Source organism: Desarmillaria tabescens (genome assembly GCF_030435595.1).
Source record: "Desarmillaria tabescens strain CCBAS 213 chromosome Unknown EV420scaffold_1, whole genome shotgun sequence".
NCBI lineage: Eukaryota > Fungi > Basidiomycota > Agaricomycetes > Agaricales > Physalacriaceae > Desarmillaria > Desarmillaria tabescens.
In genome coordinates this window covers 3,270,993-3,293,641 of record NW_026848300.1, presented here as the reverse complement: position 1 = coordinate 3,293,641, position 22,649 = coordinate 3,270,993, and the positions used below count along the sequence as shown (strand labels likewise).

Here is a 22,649-nt window from a genome sequence, read left to right as displayed (position 1 = left end):
ACACAAGGTACAACAGGAGATATGATGGACAAAAGAAACGAAAACTCAACGAGAGTCAAGCCAGAAGACAACCATCAGTGCCATCGGACACAAACATTGTGACAGAGGTAGACGTCAGTAGACAACGGGGCGATAAGTAATAGAAGGATAAGAAATATAGAATGGCGAATGGGTACCAAATCCACAACCAGTTTGTTGTGAAAGGATCGATCGATTCTATGACAGAGACAAAGCAAGTAAGTAACAATTGAAACAGACTGGAGAAAATGACTAACATAGGCATGCACAGGCGACATGATCGAAGCACTCATAAACGAGAGGACGGCAAAAGACAAACTGCACCTGTCATGGGTTATGAAGGTAAGAATCAATTACGGCAAGGTAGAATCATACTGAAGAGACATATTAGGAACACAACGTTATCAAATCGGCAAGCATCAAGAGAGACGAGGATGCAGGTATGTGGAGGATCATCCGAAAGACTGCAGGAGAGGGCGCAATAGAAGAAGTGGTATTCACGATGACCGGTGCAATATACGCGATGGATCTACCACCCGTCACAAAGGAAACAAGGTGAGCAGATGATACAGTCCAAACGAATGCAGTGTACTCACGAAAGTCATGGTCAGGATGCAAAAAGAGAAAGTGAGATTCCTAAGCCAAATGGTACGACTTGTAGGTCTCAGGAGCAAGGGGTATGACGAAGCTGTATCTGCTATAAAGAGTCTGCAAATGATGGGAGAGAGTTCAGGGAGGGCGAGATGGAAGAATGGAAGCCAACGAAGGTAAAGAATCTGGACGTGGTGGAGCTGTCGAACCGATACTTCAGACCTCGGAACAACTCGAATGAGGAGGACATACCCTTTTCGCCTGACGTTGACCTGATGGGAATCCTAGTCAAGATAGCACAATGAAAATGGGTGCACACTGAGGACAACAAGATGGGATACTTCAGGGGTCTGATAGATGAAGCAGGCAAGAAAAGGTAAGCGAGATCAACACGTATGTGCTAAGAACGGAGCCGACCATACCTTGTGAATGCGTATGTGACGGTGAAGCCCCAAATGTTCAGAATAGGTGATATTGTGGAAGCCCAGTGTGCTATGGTGTTCATGAAGACCAATGACGGTGTCACAAAGACCACATTGATATTGAGAGCCATATTGCTCGTAAACTCAGACCATTCATCGGTGAGCATTTCAACATGTACGTCAAATGTTGCTGAAAAAGTCACAGAAGGTGAATGCAGAAAGAAGGAACACGGCCAATACACCGCCACAGTCGGTGGTGAAAACAAAGAGGAAGATAGGTTTTGAAGATGAGGAGGACGATATACAGACCACGGCAAAAAGGTTTAATAGGACAGAAACAGAGGAGGAGGAAGAGATCATGATGTCGACATGATACACAGATATATGTACGAATGAGAAACATGAATTCTGAATTAAGAAAAGTGCATGATGAAGAGACCGGGAGTGAAACGAGACAAGCAAGAAGGTGAAGGCCAGACATAAGATTGATCAAGACAGACACATCAATTAAAGAGAATACAGAATATAAATGATGGAAAACAAAATGTGAACAGGAAGCAGGCTAGAGAAATGCGATGTGGCACGAGGGCAAACCGCGGAGCATGAAAAAAAAACAGGAATAGCTGTCCATGAATAGAATTATTCCCACAAGAGACCCACAGAGGAAACAGGGATGGGACAGCAAACGCCGCCATCACTGATTCCATGAATAGAATTTCCCACAGGGTTTCATGACACCATAATAACCGATATCCTATATTCATAGGACTCGGAAAGGTCCATAGCTCACATCCTCTGGAAGGTCCATCGGGTAGTGACACCTTAAACTTCATACCCTTCTGGACAACCATCAGCTCCCCAGGTCGTACCATCATTCTACCATGTCAATTCAGAACTGGTGACACCTGTGGATGGAAGCACTGACCTCCCAAACTTGGTCTGTACATCCAACCTCCCCAGCTGTGGTAACACCAGCATGTCTCCATCGCTGTTACAAGATGCTTTACTCTTCATATCCACATTTGCTAAGTAGAAATGCACCACTAGTCCTCCCTGGACATAGGCTCGCCATTCCCTCCAATTGTCTTCAGACCTGCAATGAAGTCTACTTCATCTGACGATGAAGGGAGGGGAAAGGGTCCCCATACCAGCCATGTGGGACTGATATGCACCTGTGAATTGATAGGAAGGAAGTTGGATTCCATCTTAAAGATCATCATCAGCCTACAGTTCAGTTACACAGAGTATCGCAGCACGCACGTACATCTGGGTTGTCAGGGAGTCTGACGAGCTTCTTGTGGTCCAAAGAAGGCCAGATACGATACATGAATCTGTGTACGTTGAGATCAGTCCTATCACAATAATAGTAGAACTTGTAGCATACGTACGCATGGAGATTTTGATGTTGGGGTGCAATGAATGGGGAAGCCTGTCACCTACACTGACCGACAAAAATAAAGAAACACATGGTTTTTTTGATTGGAGTCGCAATAGCTCCTCAACACTGTGATATTTTTTCAGACTTTCAGTGAGAGAAATGTAGCTTAATTGATGTAGTTTATTGTTAGAAAAAGGATGAGGTATATACATGAAAAAAATGATGAGATATAAATATGTTAGCCGAGAGTGTCATTTTTAACAGTGTAAGTAAAATGAGAAAACAAGATAATTGACCTGACGAAAAGTCCAACAACCTAATATCTAGTATGCCTGCCCTTTGCCAATATCAAGGACCTCACTCATGATGGGATACTACCATATAACACATTGCAATACTCTTTTCCAAGTGCAGCCCACCCCTCCTGCAGAATGGCAAATAATGTGGCAGTCGTTGTTGGGTGATGTGGTCTGTTGTTCAGACGATGTTTGAGAGTAGCCCAAGCATTCTCTATGATGCTTTGGTTGGGGCTGTTTGGTGGCCAGTCCATTACAGAGATGTTTTGGTCGGCGAGCCACTTTTTCGTAAGCTGAGCTGTGTGCTTGGGGTCATTATCCTGCAGAAAAAGGACAATGTCGACTGAGAGTTCATAGTCCTGGAGGGTGCCAAGAAGTCCTTCATTAAGTATCTGGCAGTACTGGACAGCATTCATAGTGCCTTCCACCAAAATCAGCCGTCCGAAGCCCAAACTCATCATGCATCCTCAGATCATCACCCCCCACCTCCATGCTTCAACCAGGGCAACATGTTATGCACATCTAGTGCCTCACCAGGACCCCTATGACACCACTGCACTCTGTCTGACCCAAAGAAGTTGAATTTGGACTCATCTGAGTAGAGCACAGTACCCCATTTTTCTGCTCCCCATTCTGCATGTGTCTCTGCCCACACCCATCAGTAAGTTGACATCCGTATGGTTCGCATGGTGCCATGTAAACCATGCGAACTATACAGCTATACATGTGCATGGCTGTATAAGGTACCTATGTAATTTTATACACCGCGTATAGCACCTTATACACTGCCATGCACAATACACATCCATGCCATATACCACTCTCATCGCCAAAACCTGAGCCATGCAATCTTGGTCAGACCGATACCATCGCCTGCGATCAAGTCACCCTGACCTGATCTGGGCAATCTTTACGGATCTTGGCCGCCAACCACAGGTGTCCCAGACCTTTGACCCCCATATCGTCTGTTCTGGGTACGATCAGAGTGCGATCAGGGCACTTCTGTGGTGTTCTATGCGTTCTGCTACGATCTCGATCAGTATTGCGAGGCTTACTCGCTCGAGTAAGAAAGGCCGGATCCGATAGGAACTGACAGCTCACGGATGGGTAGACATATTGCTGCACACCCTCAGGTTCTCTTGCAGTTGACGTCACCAATGTATTAGAAAGTAATTTATTAACACAGCGAAATTTTAGACAGTACACTGAGTTATGAGCAGAGAAAGACAAAAGCATCAGATAAGCATACAGGTAAGCAGCAAGCGGAGCGAGAGCATTAAAGGGAGCAAACGAGTCATACAGCAGTCCATGCACCAGTGAGAGAAGCAAAGTCGGACAGAAACAGGGCCGAGTACCATAGTTGAAGCTAAGTAGAGTCGGAGATTAGCACAACGTCACTAGACTATACGAGCACAACTCACCTCTGAACCATCAAGGCATTGCGTTGGATTCGTTATCGCCAAGTTCTTCATCAGCAGCTGCAGCCACAGCCACTCGTTCTTTGATGCGTGCTTCGCGGTTCCTCTTCATTATCGATTCGTCATCATCATCGTCAACTTCTTCTTGGTCCTCGTCAGTCTTGGGTTTCAAGATCTCACTATAAAGAGACAATGTTGTAAACCAGAATTGATGAAGGAGTGGAGACGTACGTAGTGTAGAATTCAACAGTTTCTTGCGCCCATGTATCGCCATTTTCATTGATCGAATCCAGGAAAACTCTTGATAACTTGTGGTTATACTGTTTGAGGTTGAAGCCGTCACTCTGATCCCCCCATGTAGTGCAAGACGATAACGCGAATCGTGCCTAGCATAGCGAATGAGGATCATATTGATAACAGATCAAAAACGTACCTGTACAGCAGCATATACAATCATTTCCTCCGACGTGGTCTTGAGGTTCAGCTTTCCTTTGACAGTGCTGTGTAAGCCGGATGCATCGTGTTCTGCATTCCCTAGAAAAATTGCATGGAATGACTAGAAAGGCTTTAGTACCAGTTACAAATTAAGTGAGGAGCTCAAACCCGAATGCAAGTATGGCCTCGAAAGAGACCCTTACGAGGATCAGAAGGATCGACAAGCCCTGAATCATACAGATACGACGGAAGGTATCGCGTTGTTACCTTGGTCTGCAGCTTAACCATCATTGCACTATTATCAAGGGTAGAGTCAGGGTCATTAAGCAATGAGAAGGAACGAAATCAATACTGAGGATCTTCATCAAACTGATCTAACCAACACTGAGGGCATAGAAGGCGAGCCGTGTGGATGTGGTTGAATCCACATTGGTATTTCTTGAGAGTTGGGAGCAGCGTCTCATCGGTAAGGTCCTTGGTTGAAAGACGCATGATGTTATCACTGATTTTTGTCGTATCATCCAAGCAACCACTATGGGCTCCTGTGTTTATCTATCAACAGTCAGCTAGTGTACTTTAGAGGAAAAGACAAATACCGCTGCAAAAATCTCAAAGACTGCCCTCAATGGATCGTCTGACCCCAGGTCCTCTAGTTGACTGACGTGCATCTTGAAACATGGGAAGAGGAATGTCGTGATGTGCATATAGAAGTGCATAAATCGGAAATTTCTACACGGTTGTCAGTAATTTATATCAATATATGCACTTGGTACTCACTCTGGCGTCTCAGGTTCCTTCGTCTCACTGTCGCTATCGTCCTCAGCCTTTTCCTCCTCATCTTCAGCAAGCGATTCGAGAATCCCCTTAACCATAAATCCGTGGAGTACGATTCCCTGTACATTGGCCCAGGGATGGATAAATCGAGGAATGTTTCTTGACATGAGCCGGTAGTACTTCTTGAGGGCGGAAAAATTCCTGTATTTTTCGTCAAAGCCAGAACAATGTAGAGAGGAAGGATGACTACTTCACTGATTTAGGAGGAGACAGACCACGAATTGTTGGTGACCTCTTCCTCTTGCCTAGCCTCAGCGAATCTGCATCTTGAATCTCCACATCCTGTTCATCCTCGCTGTCATTCTCGTCCTCATCCTCGGATACTTGTTGTTGGTGGTGGGCGTCAACAGGGTCCTCATCATCAGAGGACACAACCTTGCGAGAATGGTTGGTCTTATGCACAGGCTGCCATGGTGGTGGTGTTGCTATCCTCGGCTGCTTGATAGGCTTTTTCGATTTTTTTTTGTTGGAAGATGTTGCAGGAGGTGGGTGAGTTGTCGTCTTGGCCTTTTTTGCCTTCAGAGGTGCCGGGAGAGGAGCAGGCTTCATGGTTGACTTCGAAGGAGGATGAAGTAAAAGGCAAGAAGGACAAGCGTGACAGTATATAACGCGTCGCGATGTGATTCTTGTAACACGTGATCTCCACCACCACCGCCATCACAGCGCTGACTCGCTCTCAGCTGTGGAGTCCAGTTACCTCTTGTGTTTCTCTCTCTTCCTGCATCTCTCCCTCTATTTCTCATTTTCACTGGGTAACACAACTTTTTATTTGTGGAAATTTAACTAAATCTGTTTTAGGCTATTATGGGAAGATGCTCTTTCTGCAATGCCTCCTTTCACAATGCTGTGGCCTGCAAAAACCACGAGCAAAGGTGCCCAAGGTGAAAGAATGTCCATATTCGGTCTCGAAAGCATGTCACATCCCCGTCCGATGTGGAGGAGAATCCAAACTCGGAGATGGTGCCAATTTCTGCTGGGACAAGACTGCAGGCAATTCATGAGCGTCTTTCACCCAAGAGGCGTCGTATCGACCTTAGCAGAGACAATGCACCTGTATGTAATGCCTATGATGTTCGTTGTACATCTCCCAGTCTAAATTTTGTTCTAGATACACGAAATTGATGCAACCATGAATGAAACAGCAAGGACCTTGCCGCATACTCCAACTGCAGGACCGTCTAGTTATGCTGCCATTCCAGACGAAGATGAGCAAGTTGCCAGCCCTCCTCCCATCCCTGTCATTTCAGAAGGCCGCCCGAAGCGAAATATCATCCTTCCAAAGTGCCTGCACGATCTATTACCATCTAAACCTACTGGATTTTGCCTATTTGCATCACTGGAGCAAAAACCACCTCTCCCACCTGCCATGCCTCAGCCGTCACCATCCAGGTCACCTTCTCCATCAGCCTCACCACCACCCGAACCTGTATATCTCGAGACAGCTCCAAATGAGATGGGTCTTTATCGGTGTTATAAGGAGTGGCCGACTGTTGACCCTACCATGGGAGGTGGTCTCGATGAAGTCTCTGATGCTTCAACATTCACTTCTCATGCCGACTGCCTCGCAAATGCACCTGAGAGCAGTACTGATCCATTTTATCCCTTCCCAAATGCGACTATCTTCCGCCTTTTTTTGTGGTTCTATCAGTCAACATCTAAATCTTTGTCAGACGTCACCTCCCTTGTCCGAACCGTTCTATGGGCACCAGATTTTGATCCCGAGCATCTTACCGATAACTTTGATGCTGCGAAGGAGATCAAGGTGCTCGATACTATTGGCGAACAACAAAATTGTCTTCCATTTTCTTTATCTGATGGCTGGCATGAGACTTCAGTAACCATCAAGCTGCCTCAAACCGGTGTTGAACACATCTCTGAGGAGTCTGCTCCCGAGTTCGAAGTCACAGGCATTTACCACTGGAACCTTTTGGACGTGATTGTATCCGCCTTCCAGAGCACCGCTTTCCTTGACTTTCATCTGAAAGGTTTCAAGGAAATGTGGGATCCTGGAAACGATGACCAGCCGGAACGAGTATATGGGGAGGTATATAGTTCAGATATCTTTCTTGAAATGGAAGACGAAGTTCGCCTGACACCTGACCCAAACGGATTGGAAACTGTTATTGCGCCATGCATGCTGTACTCAGATTCAACGCATCTTACTAATTTCAGGACAGCCACACTCTAGCCCATCTACCTGTTGTTCGGCCTACTCTCCAAGTACATGCGGGCTCGACCAACGTCAGGAGCATCACATCATATTGTGTACATGCCTACCGTTTGTTTTTACCTCGTCTTCTGCATTTAAAATACTGATTATATTGAATTATATCAATCAGATTCCGGATAAAATTCAAGATGCCTATCTGAAATACTTTGGACAGCGTGCATCCCCTGCAATCCTAACTTTTCTGAAACGGGAGCTCGTTCATGCTATCTGGGCAAAGCTTCTTTCACCAGAATTCATGGATGCGTATATAAATGGGGTTGTAATCTTCTGTGCTGATAATATTTACCACCATGTATACCCTCACTTTTTTCTATACTCAGCTGACTACCCTGAAAAGTATGTTAGTATTAGTTTCTATTATTACATTCTAATTCATCTATTTTACAGAGTCCTACTCGCAAGTATTAAGTCAATGGCTGAATTTCTATGCCCACGCTGCTTAGTAACCAAGGAAACAGCGTCAGAAATGGGTACCATCAATGACATGAAGCGCCGTGTAAAAAAAGCTAGAGTGGATACAACACAACGGCAAAGCTGGATTGAGAAAGTTCGCAGCTGGATTTATGAGGATGGCAATGTTGTTGATGGCAAGGCAGTGAGCGATGTACTGAACTGCCAGTCTCTATCACCAACACGAGTAAGTCAATAGTGGTCTCATCAGGATAATGCCATGCTAATGTTCTATTAGAATGCGTTCTCCTCAGTGTTTATTTCACTCTTCAACTTCTACCAGATGTTCGTCATTGATCCTCTGCATGAGATTGAACTCGGAACATGGAAGGCGCTCTTTATTCATCTTCTATGGCTTTGTCAGTTTTACGGAGGCGATATTATACAGGAATTAAATAGAAGGTATGTCTCTTTAGATGTTTCTAGTCATATCACTGTCTTTAATTCTGCTTGTAGGTTCCGAATGATGCCTACATTTGGACGAGGAACTATACGAAGGTTCAAGAATAATGTATCCGACCTTAAAAACTTTGCCGCTCATGATTTCGAAGATATTCTTCAGGTATATAGCTTATTATTCTAACATATCTCAGTGCTGACTCTGGATCTATCACTTGTAGTGCGCCATGCCATGCTTTGAAGGACTCTTTCCTCCGAAATTGGACAGGCTTGTCCTTGACTTGCTATTCTTGTTTGCTTGCTGGCATGTGAATGCTAAACTTCGGATGCATACTGAGTCATCACTCCGAGTGTTCGAACGTCTAACGTGGCTTTTCAGGTCCTTCATGAGAAAATTCAAGCAGGAGGTTGATGAAATTGATACACGTGAGATTCCAAAGGAACGTGAAGCTAGGGCACGGCGCGATATCAATAACATGAAGAAGAAAGGGAACAGCATGTCAAAAGGTAAAATTTCAACAGCGAAATTACAGAAAAGATTTAATCTTTCAACGTATAAATATCATGCCATGGGTGATTATCCTGGAATGATTCGTGCATTTGGAACCACAGATTCATATAGTACTCAGCTGGTAAGCCTCCAAATTTTCTATGCCACGCTAAGCTCATTTTATTTCAGGGAGAGCTTGAGCATCGGCGAGTCAAGCGTTTCTATGGGTGGACCAACAAGAACAAGACCTTTGCGAAGCAGATATCACATCATGTTCAACGCCAAGAACGCCTCCGAGAAATGCAACGAAAAATCAATCTCAAGGACCAAAAACACCGAAGTCACCCTATGCCTGCAAGGGATGGTTCTGAGGTGCTCCCATACACAGATCCAAGTCACCACCATCATATATCACCATCTACAAGTTCAAAAATATATCTGGCTCCATGGCTTCATGAGAATGGCAGCGACATTGCATGTAATGTGAGCTATCTAATCCTGGATCATCTAAACTCCCTGTAATAATGATCTGACATCACTTCTAGGGTTTTATTCGAAAGCTCAAGGACCATTTACTCTCTCGAATTCTCAATAGTAATGATGAATTCACGGATCTTCATCGCCAGAACCTCATCATTGTCGACAACTGCCTCTACTCACATCAAATTCTTCGTATCAATTATACTACCTATGATGCTCGTCGAAATCAAGATTCTATCAACCCTCGTACTCATTCCGATATTATGGCCCTTTCTCCTTCTACGCAGACTGATTTGGATAGCGATAACAATTCTCATCCTTATCTATATGCCAGAGTTATCGGTATCTTTCATGTGATGGTCCGTCATGTTGGCCTGCAGTCCATTGATCGCACCACAAAGAACCTTCAGTTTCTATGGGTCCGATGGTATGCATTTGATAGGAGCATCCCTTCTGGGTTTAGGGCAAAGCGCTTGCCATGCATTGGTTTTCTCCCAGGTGATGATCCTCAGGCGTTTGGGTTTGTAGATCCTAATGATGTTCTTCGTGCATCACATATTATGCCTGCCTATGTCTATGGTCAAACGTCGGACATCCTTCCACCCTCAATTTGTAGGAGATTCAACGAGAATGACATGGATTGGGCATGCTATTATGTGGATATGTAAGTCCATCCTCGAATTCTATCATTCTGTATCTATGATCTGACTGGAAATCAGAGAGCAGATTTGCTGATCGTGACATGTTCATGCGGTATTGCGGCAATGGCATCGGCCACAGCAATACACGAGAGTATACATGGGGATTGTGGGAAGAGCTTCTCGATGCTTTGGGGATCACTACATTGGAGAATACTTCTGAAGTCGCTGAATCGGATGCTGAAGAAGAAGAGGATGACGCTGAACCTGGCGCCAATACTTCGGAATTGGGTCATGCGCCAGCAGACTTAGCAGACTCGGATACCTCTGATGCTGAAATCGATGGTAGCATTGAGGATGAAGACAGTGACAGCTCATGGCATTCAGATGACTATGTCGAGCTAAATGAGCCTGAAGAAGATGATGAGTTTGATGATGATGAGCTTTTCAGATATTCCGCTCTGTAATTCTTACTAGACTGAAATTAAATTAACATAATTATAATTGATAAGGCTGATGCGACACAATTTGAGAGCCATTGACTGACTACTTCAGATCTCTTCTGGTTCAGGCCTCTTCTATGTAGGTCTATCTCCCCTTGAGTAGACCACACAGATCCTATCGAGGTCTGGAGTATTCTGATCAGACCAGCCCTGATCTGATCATATCAGACAGGGCACTTCAGATCATTGTTGGCTGGTACCGCTGCCCAGATAAGGCCGACCTGGACCAGAACACATGGCTGAGGTTTTGGTGATGCTATACCTGCATTTGCTGCACCAGAAATCCGACTCATATCTGTTCATTATGCTTGGTACAGAAAGAATAGCATTGAATATATATCCTACAACATAACATCATAAGTATACTACAGTAACAAGGCACCAGTGACCACTCTCTTCAAGCTTCGCTATCCAGCCCGAACGTCCTACCAGCAGACCCAGGATATTGAATGGATCTCATGTGCTCAACACAGAACTGTGAAATATATTAGGTGCCAAACACTGTTAGAAGGAAGACAACTCACCCGAACGCAGCGATACACCTTCTGGAACCGTATTCGGAAGTGAAAGATATTGCACATGCTACCAAAACAAAAATGAGGACCAAGAACAGCAGCAGCGAGTATGAACCACTCACCTTGTTCCATCAGATCCCTTTCGCAGGCCGTCCCAATACCTTAGCACATGGTGCACACCGCTATTTCCCACGTTTGTGGTCTTGATGGCATAAGTATAGCCTTGGCAGTACTGAGGTCATTGCGGAGGGGCAGGAAAAAATAAAGAGATTGCTCGACATATTAGAGTAGTCTGAGGTCCTGTGAAGGGTTTCCAATGGTAGGATATGAATAACATTTAAGAAAATACGTACCAGAAGGAGGACAGAAGTCTGAGCCGGCATGTCAAAGATGAGGGAGGGAAGGAAAAGACAAGAAGTCAGAGGATCCATTGCGACCGAAGTTCAACATGCACGTGATGCAATGATGTGATTGCGCTCGGACCTCATGCTATTTTGGGATCATGAAGCGAAATACTTATGTGAGATCTCCTGCTGACTGCCAGGGCCAACGCGATGTCAATTCCGGTGTCTGCAGGGATTGAATCAACCTCAAACATTCAGGAAAAAAATCTCCATGTCAACACCACTCCACCATACCACATCTGTATAGGTGCATGATCACTATAATGATATTTTGTGTGCATGGCTATGCATGGCATGACATGGCTCAAAATCTCATATACCTGTCATGCGTCCCATGCTCACCACATGGATGTGAACTTACTGATGCCCTTCACTTTCTAACATGAGCCTTCATGAGCATTGGTACCTTCCACCTCTTGTAACCCTTCAGGCCCTCATCTGAAAGCTTGCACTGCACAGTGCACTCTGAAAGATGGTCGAAATACCTCCGTTGAACATCGACTGCTGTCCGGCAGTCATGACTATGGATTTTTTGCATGGCAATTTTAATATCTGCATCGTCCATCTTGCACGGGTGGCCTCACCCTTCAATGCGAGCATAGTAGTTCTCCTTCCCTTCATATTTGTGGCCAGTTTTGCAGATGGTAGAGCGCAAACATCCAATGACATTGCTGATTTCAGTGCAGGTGTGGCCTTCATTGAGGAGAGTGCAAATATGGGCTGCTTTCATAGGGGTAATAGGCACATTTGGTTTGCAAGGAGGAGGTGAATACATGATAGGAATTTCAGTGCAATCGGCCCAGGTGGTGGTTCAGATTCAAGTTGGTTCCGACGTTGATGTGATGCCATTACATCATCAAAATTGGCATGTGGTTTTGCAGCCCTCTTACTTTGCTCACTGACTGGTATTTTTGCCTCATTCTTTTCATAATATTAAACTACAGATATCAAGCTACATTACACTCACTGGAAGTCCAAAGAAATATCGCAGCATTGAGGAGCTATTGCGACTCTGATCAAAAAAACCATGTGTTTCTTTATTTTTGTCGGTCAGTGTATGATACGACATAAACACAAATTTCCGATCTTCTCTTAGTCACACATACCCCTTCCATGTACAAACCATACTTATTCTTCTGAGAGTGATTCTGTCCTTGTGGGAAGGGTCCCAGGGCTGTTGATGCATCGCCATCAACTCCAGCTGAAAGTCATGCAACAAACCGCTCACATAGATTCGCTTGCAAACCGGTTTCCAGACCCTACCTGATACTTGTACGGGTCCCCAGTTGGTAAGGGTACGTAGCTGGCTGATGCGCTGTATGTATGGGACTGCATGTGAGGATGAGAACAGCGCCAGTAGTGTCACGCTCTTTATTCACTTCATCGCTCGACCATAACCTCCAATTTTAAATTACCCTCGTCAGCCATAAGCTACAGGTTCTGGCCTTTGTAATCAGATTGAGTGAGACCTTTGTAGTGGGAATGAATGTCATCTTACACACTTCGTCAGTCAACATTAAGTGTAAACTCACCTCACCGTCTGTTCTTTTTCGAGTCTTGGGCCAGTTCTGTGGGAAAGAATTGTCGAAACCACCTGCATATTCATGATCGAGTACGGCTAGCATGCTGATAGAACGATCGAAAAGCGGTCATTTGCAGAGGTTGATATCCGCTTAGTCACTACACCCTTCAGTTAAACGAAGGGGTACAATCGACATCCTTTTTTCCGTTGTCAAAGGGATCAGTTTAGTAAGGGAAAGACGAAGAGAAGCAAAGCGAAAAGATCTAATATTGGTTGTACATACATGAATCCGGGCCTGGTCAGCCCTACACTTCTCTAATCTTACACTACGATCTTCAACGCCGCTTAGTTGGCCAACACTACAATCTTCGCGGCAATCGCTAATATTTGAGGTCAGTTTGACAAGCGATGATCGAAAAGCTCTAGTCACGTACAATCCGAATCAAGACCCTGGTAGGGAATTTGCTCCCAAAGACCGCCACAGCCTAGGCATCGTCAACCGCAGAACATTCATTAGAAAATATAAACTCACCCTCTTTAGTCGTTCCCAGGTAGGCATACTTGGGAGCGAGCCTACGTTCGAGAAGCCACGTTCCAAACTTGGACCCAAGCTAATTTCGAGTCAGTTACGGAGATAGAACCCGAGAGAATGTGGATCTCACCCCAGTCTTCTGGTTGAAGGATTCCACAACGAGAACGAACGGGCTTGATCCAACCTTCTTGATGACCTGGTAAAATTATAAATAAACATCCAGTGGCGATCTTCTCTTACTCACCTCTTCATCCACTGAACTGAGCGTGGGCTTGTTGATCAAACCTACATCGATACCCTGCTGCCGGCAACGCAGCACGGCGTCGTAGGACCGGTAGAGCATCTCACCGAACGAAACCACGTATCCGGCTTTCCCTTCCACGATGACTTCGTCCTTACCCGGAACGAACTTGTAACCGTCGCCGAAGTACTTGGTCTTGCCGTCTTCTTTGAGAATATACGGGACCTTGGAACGAGTGGAGAAGACGAATCGAAGGCCGCGTTCGAAGAAGACGCGCTTCACGACAGCGATCATCTGGGCTGGGTCTGCGGGGAAGTACAAGAATGACTCGACATCTGAAAGGCCGTTGTCAGCGAAGAGGGAGTTAATTCCAAAGTGGCACGTGTTGTCCGCCTTTAATTTCAGTGAGCAAACAGTTCATAGAACACTCTGAAAGCGGATACATACCATTTCGTCGACGCCAGAATGGGAGAAATGGCACAACACATTACAGTGGTTAAGCCGAGCCATGGTAATTTCGGATACCAGCATCTCAAGGAATGCCGAGAAGGTTGAAAAGACACCAAACTTGTCATGTTCGAATCCAAATCCGGCAGCAGCAGAAAAGTTTCCGCGTTCCATGATACCGGATGGGACGAAGACCTCCGGGTGCTTTTGGTGAATAACCTTCAAGCCCGTCGATCCCTCTAAGTCGCCTGCGAGGACATGAGGCGAGACCGAGTAGAAACTCAACGCAACATACTGTCAATGACCATTACTTTCTTCGCTGCTTCTTCCTTGCTGAGACCATCTAGGACAAGGTTGACAGCATCACCAAAAATGGCCCGGTTGGCACCAGTCTCCTTGGTAGAGCCAATGTAAGAGAATGGCTGAGGGGCGCCCTTGATGTTGAGCAGGATTTCGCCAAATGTGCTGTATCCCCTGGACTCCAGGTACTTGATAGCGCTTTTGACGGGGATGACGTCGTGCCCATGGGTGCTGCCCTCAATGTCAGCAATACCTGGCGCCATGACGCGCTTAGAGATGACAGCCGCGGGTCCGGGAGTTGTGACAATGGAACTGATGGCACCCCACAAAGAATCGATGTCTTCTCCTTGAACGGTAATCACCTTAAGGCCGTGTCCTTCAAGCACCTTGGTAACATCGTAGCCCTTGAGGTAATCAGAAGGGTGACCGGCAATGGTGACATCGTTGTCGTCAATGAGTAACTTGACATTCAAGCCTTGAGCAACGGCAAGCCGGGCAGCCTCTGCGTCGTTCCCTTCTTGCTGCGAACCATCGGATCCTAAACAGAAGACGGTCTTGTCCTTGTTCGCGAGGGCAACACCGTTGACGAGAGGCCTAGACAAACGTTCGTCAGGAATAGTCGCGAAGCAAAAACTACCGTTACTCACCACATGTGGCCTAAACGTCCCGAAGAGAACTTTACTCCCGGAGTGAGACCGAGCTCAGGATGACCGGGAAGCTTGGAATTCGCTTCTCGGTAGTGTAGAAGCTGCTCAGCAGGCAATGCACCCTCTAAGACTGAGAGAATGTACTGAGTAGCAACACGGTGACCTTATGGCGGACGATCAGTAACAGCAAACCTTGAACAAGTTGTATACGAACCAGCCTCATCGAATACTATAGGGACATAGGTGTCCGAGTGATTGAACAGCGCAAGGAGGATGCAGACTTCAGGGACGGTATCGTAGGCGCCACCTGTTCGTTATCATTAGTCCTGATTAATGTCCAATGAATGGCCTTTACGCACCTGTATGTCCACTAACCCCACGGGCAGCACCGGTAGCGGTGAAAAGTACGATAGCATCGCGTAACAATTGAATGTTAGATTTCAATGCCGCTTTCTCCTCTTCAGAGAACTTAGGCTTAGACGGGTCCAAAGCGAGCCTGTAAAAGCGGCTTAGCGACATGCATGGCAAGGCCAATACTGATTTACTTCTTGAATTTGCTGAGGTCGATGGGGAAAGAGCTAGTCATGATGATGGTGGTAGTTGAGAAAGAGGAAACGTGGGGTAATCAGATTGGAAATGGCGACTCTTTTAACCGGCTGCTTAAAAACGCTTGCGTTGGAAGAATGTGACTTGCTGAATGAACATTAATGATCTTGGTGATTGATCACATGGAGATTTCATTGAGATAACTAACTTAAGGGTCCACGGTTCAAAATAGACGGCAACCGACTAGCCAGCAGCGAAGCAGGCCTGGTACCGAATTGAACCGTGATAGACCTGAATTGTTTACGTCGCAGCGGACTCGAGTTCGCTGGCTTTGTATAGAACTAGAAAATTTGAAGGTTCGACACTGCGATCACTACGGTGATGAGGACATACACTCAGCCCGCCGTTCTTCTTTAGAAGATGCCCTACAAAGTGGCCTGGAATGATATTTGTGAGAAAAGTGTCTGAAAGCGATGATACAGAGGGAGTAAAAAAAGTTTCAGAGAACCGGGACTCGACAAATCCAACTCCCAAAGGGAGAGATTCAGACGGCACTTCCTAATTGCATCGGTTTGAATCATCATGTGTATCATAGCAACAAGAGAGAAAGAGAGAGAAAAAGACAAATATGGCTTACCAGGGAATTCACGAAGAGCGAAGTCTTGGATGAAGTTGTAGTTGCGAAGAATTTTTTCAGAGGAAAAGGGCGGATTGGTTTAAAACACCGATTGACGCTCCGACTCAATATCGGAAATACCCGGTCCTTCGAAGATGCGTTCATCTCCCCCTCCGACTTCAGTGACTTAGCTTCTCTCGCTTGCAGCGTTGAAGACACTGTATTTCTTGGTGAAGATCCAGTATATGTATACTTACTCTTCATCGCCCTAATTACACCTGTACTTACCATTTCGTTTCGAATATTGGACATTCAACAATCTATCGCCACCATTCGGCCTTTCTTTCAATTTTCCATCCAGCAATACCTTGCTGAAAGTAATCGGGACCACTAATCCAGGTCGATTGAGAGGCCATCGTTTGATGCTTAGCATCTCTCCTACTCTGGACAAAGATCTGCCTCTTTAATGTTTGGAAAACAGTGTACCTTTCGCCTTACCTTAGTAGGAGCTCCGACAACCTAATCACGGTAACAAGTCCGATCTATTTACAGGAATTGTGTCAAGGTCTCAAAGCGAGCGACGGGACGGTTGAAATCGCATAATCTATCATCCAGCAGACAGTCGGACAGCGGGGATTACTTCCGTCTTCAGGTTGACAAAATCTAGATTCGAACGAGTTGTGCGACAAAACGTCCATGCAAGGTATGTTAACCCGGATGCATCTGTCTCTCACTTTGTTCATCAGGAACTTACAGCTCTCCGTTCAGCCGTACATTGGCAGTTCGTGCGCTATATCGTCGTTCAGCTCTGTAAGATACACCAATACGGCGTCTTGCGCAGCTCTTGGTGCTATAAAAATGTTACTTCTCAAAATTTCTCTAATTCCAATATACTGGTGTGTTACAATACTGCCCCATTTGGCGGGCCTTGGTCCTCATTTGGTTGCCGGTGTGTCTCCCCGTCATCTGACAAGGCCACACATATCCACAAGTGAACTTCTGAAGCTTGCCTTAGGCGGGGCCCGCATCCCGAAAGAGACTGATTTTCCCGCGACAACTCTTGTCAGGACTGAAGCATTCCATTGATTCGGCATTTCGTACACATATATAAGTGGGTTAGCACTCATGGTTCCTCTATCACCCACCATCTAGCATCCTCTGTGAAAGCAATGGCCACTGCCTCAGCAACCTTCTCTACGAACCCTAGCCAGGCAGACCCGTATAAATATCAGGTCGGCTTCGGCAATCGCTTTGCCAGTGAAGCTATGTAGGTGCCTTCGACAATACACTGAGCATTCCACTTTAAACCGTCCCGCTAGCCCAGGAACCCTCCCACATGCACAGAACCATCCTCAGAAATGCAAATATGAGCTGTATAACGAAGGCGTGCGTTGATCGCGTTTCATGTCCAAATTTATAAGTAACATCTCTACAGTTGACCGGTAACCCCTTCGTAGGCACTCGGCCGAATATTCTGAATGCGTAAGTATCGTTCCCTATACATTATCAACAAAAATTGACCATCCATATCTCAGATTCCTTTACCGCATCCGCCCATCTGTCGCACACCAAGGATTCACCTCACTGCCTTCAAACCCCGATGTGAGTCTACGCTCCCTATCATTCCGAACCTTATCTCACAAATGAATTCACTAGCTGGAATCAAACTTTCTCCCAATCAACCCCCGTGTACACGTAAGCCCTACACAGCTCGCATGGCGCCCTCTCGACATCCCGCCCAACTCCACCGAGGTGGATTTCATCGACGGTATAAAGACTATGGCGGGGAACGGCGACCCTACACTGCACGAAGGCTTAGCCGTGCATATATATGTTGCAAACGCATCCATGCAGAAAAGGGCGTTTTGTAATAACGATGGTGACATACTGATGATGCCCCAACAAGGGCGCCTGGATATACAAACCGAGTTCGGGAAGTAAGCGCCTTTTTGTTTCTCAGGCATCTACCTTTACTCATGTTTCTGCCAGGTTGATGGTCAGGCCTGGCGAGCTTGTGGTAATTCAACGGGGAATAAAGTTCAAAGTATTGCTCCCCGATGGACCCTCCCGCGGATGTAAGTAAACGGCGAACGTATCCCAGTGAACTATGATTGATAAAAAATAGATATTGAAGAAATTTACGGTTCTCACTATGAGCTTCCCGACCTGGGTCCGGTCGGAGGCCATGGTCTAGCCAATCCTCGCGACTTCGAATTCCCAGTAGCAAGTTTCGACCTCGACCAGTCCCCGTGGAAAAGTGCGGCTGTCCCTATGACTTAGTTTCGATCCCTACTGATTCATTTGACATTCACGTTCTAGTCACCTACAAGTCCGCCGTCAAATCTTTCTTCTCTACTCTCCTACTAACCAAAGTACACACACAGAGTCGGGGGTAAATTATTCTCCTGCTCCCAGCAACACACCCCATTTGACGTTGTCGCGTGGCATGGAAAGTACGTATGCCACCAAGTGTTTATATTATGCTTCATTCCCATCCTCTTTCCAGTTACGTACCGTACAAATACAATATGGAGAAGTTTATCTTCGTCGGAAGCATCTCCAAAGACCACATCGACCCTTCCATCTTCATTATACTCACCGCCAAGTCCAAGTGTCCTGGAGTTCCACTCACGGATGTGCTGCTCTTCTATGAACGGTGGGATGTCGCTTCAGGCACCTTCCGGCCTCCAGTACGACATTTACAATTACTGAATCCATTCCATCGCTGACTGCTTCGACGTAGTATTACCACCGTAACAACGCTTCGGAGGTCATGGGTCTGATCTATGGTAGTTATGAAGGACGAAGTGATGAGTTCATGCCTGGAAGTCTGAGTCACGAGACGGTGTTTTGTCCGCATGGAGGTGAGTGGGAACGTTTTGAGGTAGAGAAGACTTGACCAATTTGATGGTGATTAGTGTCCTATGAGACGCAAAAGGCTGCAAGTGAAGGCGAACTCAAGCCGGTCAAGATTCACGAAGGGACTATGGGTGCGTCAGGAGGAACAAGCATCCGGTTGATATACTAATTTTTCGAGAAGCTGTTATGTTCGAGACTGCGATGACGCTGACGCTCACAGATTACGCTGTGTACCGTTCTGGTAAAATTCATGGTAAGTCCTATCGTTTGAACAGAAAAATACTCCGAGCTGATGCCCTTGGGCAGAGCACGACGTGAAGATGTGGGATGGGCTGCAGGCGAGATTCATGAACCACCTTGACGAAATCAATACGGATCTGAAAGCAGCGGGATTACCAGAACTGGAGAAGTGAGTGCGTGGTTTGGTATGTGTGATAGTACAAATGTAACAGTATTGGGGACATCATGGTCATGACATGTACGTGTATATAACTATGAAAATTTCTCGACAACCGGGAACAGTAAGAGAGATTTCCCTCACGACCTCCTCTTTGAACTCTGTCCAAAACCTCCATGCTCATCCGAAGACCGCCTATGTTCGACGAAAGCCTTGAACCCGACCCTCTCTCCACAACATAAGTAGCTCCCATCTGGACCCCTGGGAGCATTCGTACCAAGAAATCTCTCCTGGTCGGGTGGGGACCACATATAAAAGGCTTCGGATACGACCAAAAAGGCTGCGTCAATGGGTTCAGTGGAGCAGGGAGCACCACCAATGGAGTCGCGAGACCCGGTGTACTCGAAAGAACTGTGATTTCCGTGGGGAGGCCGACTGCTTCTTTTCAGGGAGCCTGCACTATTGGAAGGGAACCAGCGCTTTGAAGGAGTGGTTTCACTGCCATCAAACTATAACTTCGAGGTCAGTACAGAGAGCCAATAAATAGCAGGGAATCGTCTTTACCGAGCGCCGCAGTTGTTGGCTCCAGGTCTCATACGCTGATTCTGGTGCGAGGTAGTCATTGCGCGACGGTGACTTCGGGGGGTGCGAGATGTAGTTGTGGGATGGATCTTTAGGGTAGGAGATCAGTATATACGTCCACGTTGAAGTCTTTTCAGAATCATACTTGTGTATCTAAGTTGTCAAAATTGCTCATCAAAGAGACTCCCGGAGAGGGAGGGGGGAGGTACGACCATTGACCAAAGGTATTGCGCCGGATGTGGGTTTTCAAGTATAGCTACACGTCAAAGACAGTTCAGCTGCCATTTTGTTAGACATGAGTAATTGAAGAATACTTTTTCTTCCTCAATGAGATCTTCAAGGTAGAGATCTGCCTCCTTCTGAAAACGAGGATTATGTTAGTTTCGTAGATTACTTGCATTAGCTTAGGTATCTGGTACCTTGGGTTCTGTTTGCTTCATAAGACCGTGAGCGATACAATAGTTGTAAACATCCTCCTGGGTTACACAGGGAGCCATCAACCCAGGAATCGATTTGTCCTTTAGAGTCATCTAGACAGCATGCAGCAGGTCAGTGACTATACGATGGCTACGCGCTAATAGGACACCTACGTCGGGAATAGGGAATCTCTTGGCCAGGCTTCGGGTGTTTAAACCGTAGGATGGAGTGTAATAGTTCTTAGAACTAGCCATGGTGGTCAAACAATGTCGGCGAAGCAAGAACAAGGGAGCTTTTAAACAGTGACGATCCTTATTATACCATTGAACTGCACGCCTTTGTTAGTCTTCGGAAAAGACAATTCTGAGATCCGTGCTTCGAAGAGGAGTGCGAAAGTCAAGTCAATTGTGCTATGGCACTGAAGCTCGATTTTCAGCGAGAAATTGATATTACATTAAACATAAATACAGGTGGCATGAAGGTCAATAATATTCATTGTTCACAAGCCGCCGAGGCCGTGACCTTTTGTGTCGCCTGAGAGGGGTATTCTATTATCAGCGGGAAGCTTGGACCTGAACAGAGAATGTCACGAACCAGGAGCGTTTAGACGCAGAACCTGAATTGTCAGCAACTTTGAGGACCGGCATCTGTGCGGTCGGTGAGGGCGTCGGAAGGGAATCATAAGAGTCTTCAAAGATATCGTCCTGGGAACCATCCAAAAAGTTATACAGATCGGTGTAAATGGGTGGTGAATAGGTGCCCTCGAACATCTAGAGCCCCTTGCATCAGCACCTAAGAAAGAAAGTAGAGATGGGACCGACATTATTTTGCTCCTGATTGAACCAGTAGAAAGGTTGTTTGGCCCCATGAGTACAATTCGCAGGGAAAGCAAATTGCTTGTTGTTGACGGGATCCGAACCACATCGCCTAGGGACCTGTGACTTGGCAAGGGCGACCGTTGATGTCGATTCCGTGATGTTGCACTTGAAGCCGTTCATATAATCTACGCGTCGGGTAAGTCAATTGTAGCACCAGAGCGCCTGACAAGGCGTGCTTACTCTGCTCGCCTCCACTGTCGGGCTAAACAATCGAGTAGTTGCAATGGTCAGATGTCACCTAGAACGCAACAGCGGGAAGAGAGCGTACCGAATGAATCCAAAAGAAAGCACAGGTACATCCACCGTCGGGACAAGGCGGCATGCGGGCCGGCACCTGGAAATCTGTGAACCGGGTCCACACACAGGTTTGGTTCACACTGAAAACTGTGAAGTCCTCCGGTACAACAGATCGAGCGTCACTCTTGTATGCGATGGCAAGTGCGCATCCCGTGAGATCGTCGATACCTGTCGTATGGTACTCCTCCATGCCGGCTCCCGGACATACGTTGTTCGGGTTGTCTGGTTCCCGAATGTCACCTCCATCGGATGAAGCGAAGTAGCTCGTGGCGCCCTTGTTACAGGCTATCTCAGCTGTTGCAGTTTGGCCTGCTGGGAGGTCGAAGATATCTCCATCATTGGGGGGATAATCGAGGTGACCATGGAACCACCACTGGTCAAAGGTCATGTCCATTAGAGGAGCGACGGGTCGGTTATCATAAGGGAATGTATCGCCTGTCACATTAAAGCCGCTGAGAAGGAAATTAGAAAGGATTTAACTTGATTTATGTATGGACATACTACATGCTCGGATGAAATAAAGCTAGAGGGGAAATCAGTTCAGCGCCACATACTGAGAACAAAACTAACCTGCATGACCTGCTGCATATTGCCCTGCACTGCATAACGTAGCAATAATTGTGAAGAATTTGAAGAGCGTCATTAGAATATTGTCGTAAAAAGCAGGCCACCAGGGCAAACGAAGAGGAAGAACAGTATCATCAACATCTTCGACTGTCCTTTTATACAAAATGCCCAGAACAATACCGCGAGGGTCAAATGTCGAACAATTTGCGAACAATAGCCCTTTGTTCCCAAAGCGGAAGGTGGATGGAACGCGTAATATCCGCGGTCACATGACTATTTCGTCGCCATTACCGTATTACG

The 22,649-nt window shown here is 46.2% G+C and overlaps 7 protein-coding genes across 7 annotated transcripts; 2 read left to right on the top strand and 5 right to left on the bottom strand.

Annotated features, from left to right (window-relative positions):
• Positions 1-161: 161 nt before the first annotated feature.
• On the top strand, positions 162-914 carry EV420DRAFT_1634600 (uncharacterized protein; the record flags this gene model as incomplete). The annotated part of the gene is made up of 5 exons (XM_060476341.1): positions 162-236; positions 280-360; positions 410-573; positions 620-666; positions 724-914. 5 exons carry the CDS (start codon positions 162-164, stop codon positions 912-914), a joined length of 558 nt encoding a protein of 185 aa, XP_060339978.1.
• Positions 915-1,217: 303 nt separating this feature from the next.
• EV420DRAFT_1498825 (uncharacterized protein) lies at positions 1,218-1,580 on the bottom strand. The gene has a single exon (XM_060470980.1). The coding sequence runs from the start codon at positions 1,510-1,512 to the stop codon at positions 1,231-1,233; it is 282 nt and encodes a 93-aa protein (XP_060339977.1). The 5' UTR covers positions 1,513-1,580; the 3' UTR covers positions 1,218-1,230.
• Positions 1,581-2,074: 494 nt separating this feature from the next.
• Positions 2,075-2,373, bottom strand: EV420DRAFT_1256978 (uncharacterized protein; the record flags this gene model as incomplete). Its single annotated transcript, XM_060466800.1, has 2 exons — positions 2,075-2,236; positions 2,296-2,373. Coding segments are annotated over 2 exons (240 nt in total), but the record flags the coding sequence as incomplete, so codon positions are not given.
• An 8,606-nt stretch (positions 2,374-10,979) lies between these two features.
• On the bottom strand, positions 10,980-11,528 carry EV420DRAFT_1473268 (uncharacterized protein; the record flags this gene model as incomplete). Its single annotated transcript, XM_060469115.1, has 4 exons — positions 10,980-11,057; positions 11,107-11,164; positions 11,220-11,329; positions 11,451-11,528. The coding sequence occupies 4 exons, from the start codon at positions 11,526-11,528 to the stop codon at positions 10,980-10,982; spliced, it is 324 nt and encodes a 107-aa protein (XP_060339975.1).
• A 1,740-nt stretch (positions 11,529-13,268) lies between these two features.
• EV420DRAFT_1498822 (thiamine diphosphate-binding protein) lies at positions 13,269-15,757 on the bottom strand. The gene is made up of 10 exons (XM_060470979.1): positions 15,550-15,757; positions 15,405-15,497; positions 15,191-15,353; positions 14,539-15,137; positions 14,244-14,491; positions 13,800-14,189; positions 13,686-13,751; positions 13,556-13,634; positions 13,458-13,508; positions 13,269-13,403 (listed from the first exon to the last, which is right to left on the bottom strand). The coding sequence occupies exons 1-10, from the start codon at positions 15,707-15,709 to the stop codon at positions 13,369-13,371; spliced, it is 1,884 nt and encodes a 627-aa protein (XP_060339974.1). The 5' UTR covers positions 15,710-15,757; the 3' UTR covers positions 13,269-13,368.
• A 1,473-nt stretch (positions 15,758-17,230) lies between these two features.
• On the top strand, positions 17,231-19,686 carry EV420DRAFT_94809 (homogentisate 1,2-dioxygenase). The gene is made up of 14 exons (XM_060484099.1): positions 17,231-17,619; positions 17,672-17,738; positions 17,788-17,834; positions 17,888-17,954; positions 18,009-18,289; positions 18,342-18,427; positions 18,478-18,609; positions 18,672-18,681; positions 18,737-18,805; positions 18,859-19,042; positions 19,096-19,216; positions 19,271-19,342; positions 19,393-19,464; positions 19,518-19,686. The coding sequence occupies exons 1-14, from the start codon at positions 17,522-17,524 to the stop codon at positions 19,622-19,624; spliced, it is 1,413 nt and encodes a 470-aa protein (XP_060339973.1). The 5' UTR covers positions 17,231-17,521; the 3' UTR covers positions 19,625-19,686.
• Positions 19,687-20,970: 1,284 nt separating this feature from the next.
• On the bottom strand, positions 20,971-22,564 carry EV420DRAFT_1324145 (uncharacterized protein). The gene is made up of 7 exons (XM_060468722.1): positions 22,353-22,564; positions 22,284-22,305; positions 21,754-22,234; positions 21,666-21,687; positions 21,429-21,610; positions 21,202-21,377; positions 20,971-21,141 (listed from the first exon to the last, which is right to left on the bottom strand). The coding sequence occupies exons 1-7, from the start codon at positions 22,423-22,425 to the stop codon at positions 21,090-21,092; spliced, it is 1,008 nt and encodes a 335-aa protein (XP_060339972.1). The 5' UTR covers positions 22,426-22,564; the 3' UTR covers positions 20,971-21,089.
• Between the last annotated feature and the right edge of the window lie 85 nt (positions 22,565-22,649).

Coding starts and splice junctions, on each gene's coding strand:
- EV420DRAFT_1498825 (XM_060470980.1), bottom strand. CDS start 1,512: ATGTCTGGCCTTCACCTTCTTGCTTGTCTCGTTTCACTCCCGGTCTCT.
- EV420DRAFT_1498822 (XM_060470979.1), bottom strand. CDS start 15,709: ATGTCGCTAAGCCGCTTTTACAGGCTCGCTTTGGACCCGTCTAAGCCT. Junction 14,492..14,538: donor GAAAGTAATGGTCATTGACA/GTATGTTGCGTT, acceptor ATGTCCTCGCAG/GCGACTTAGAGGGATCGACG. Junction 13,509..13,555: donor CCTGGGAACGACTAAAGAGG/GTGAGTTTATAT, acceptor GACGATGCCTAG/GCTGTGGCGGTCTTTGGGAG.
- EV420DRAFT_94809 (XM_060484099.1), top strand. CDS start 17,522: ATGGCCACTGCCTCAGCAACCTTCTCTACGAACCCTAGCCAGGCAGAC. Junction 17,955..18,008: donor CACTGCCTTCAAACCCCGAT/GTGAGTCTACGC, acceptor TGAATTCACTAG/CTGGAATCAAACTTTCTCCC. Junction 19,465..19,517: donor CCGTTCTGGTAAAATTCATG/GTAAGTCCTATC, acceptor GCCCTTGGGCAG/AGCACGACGTGAAGATGTGG.
- EV420DRAFT_1324145 (XM_060468722.1), bottom strand. CDS start 22,425: ATGACGCTCTTCAAATTCTTCACAATTATTGCTACGTTATGCAGTGCA. Junction 22,306..22,352: donor ATATGCAGCAGGTCATGCAG/GTTAGTTTTGTT, acceptor TTTCCCCTCTAG/CTTTATTTCATCCGAGCATG. Junction 21,688..21,753: donor CTTTCTTTTGGATTCATTCG/GTACGCTCTCTT, acceptor TCGATTGTTTAG/CCCGACAGTGGAGGCGAGCA.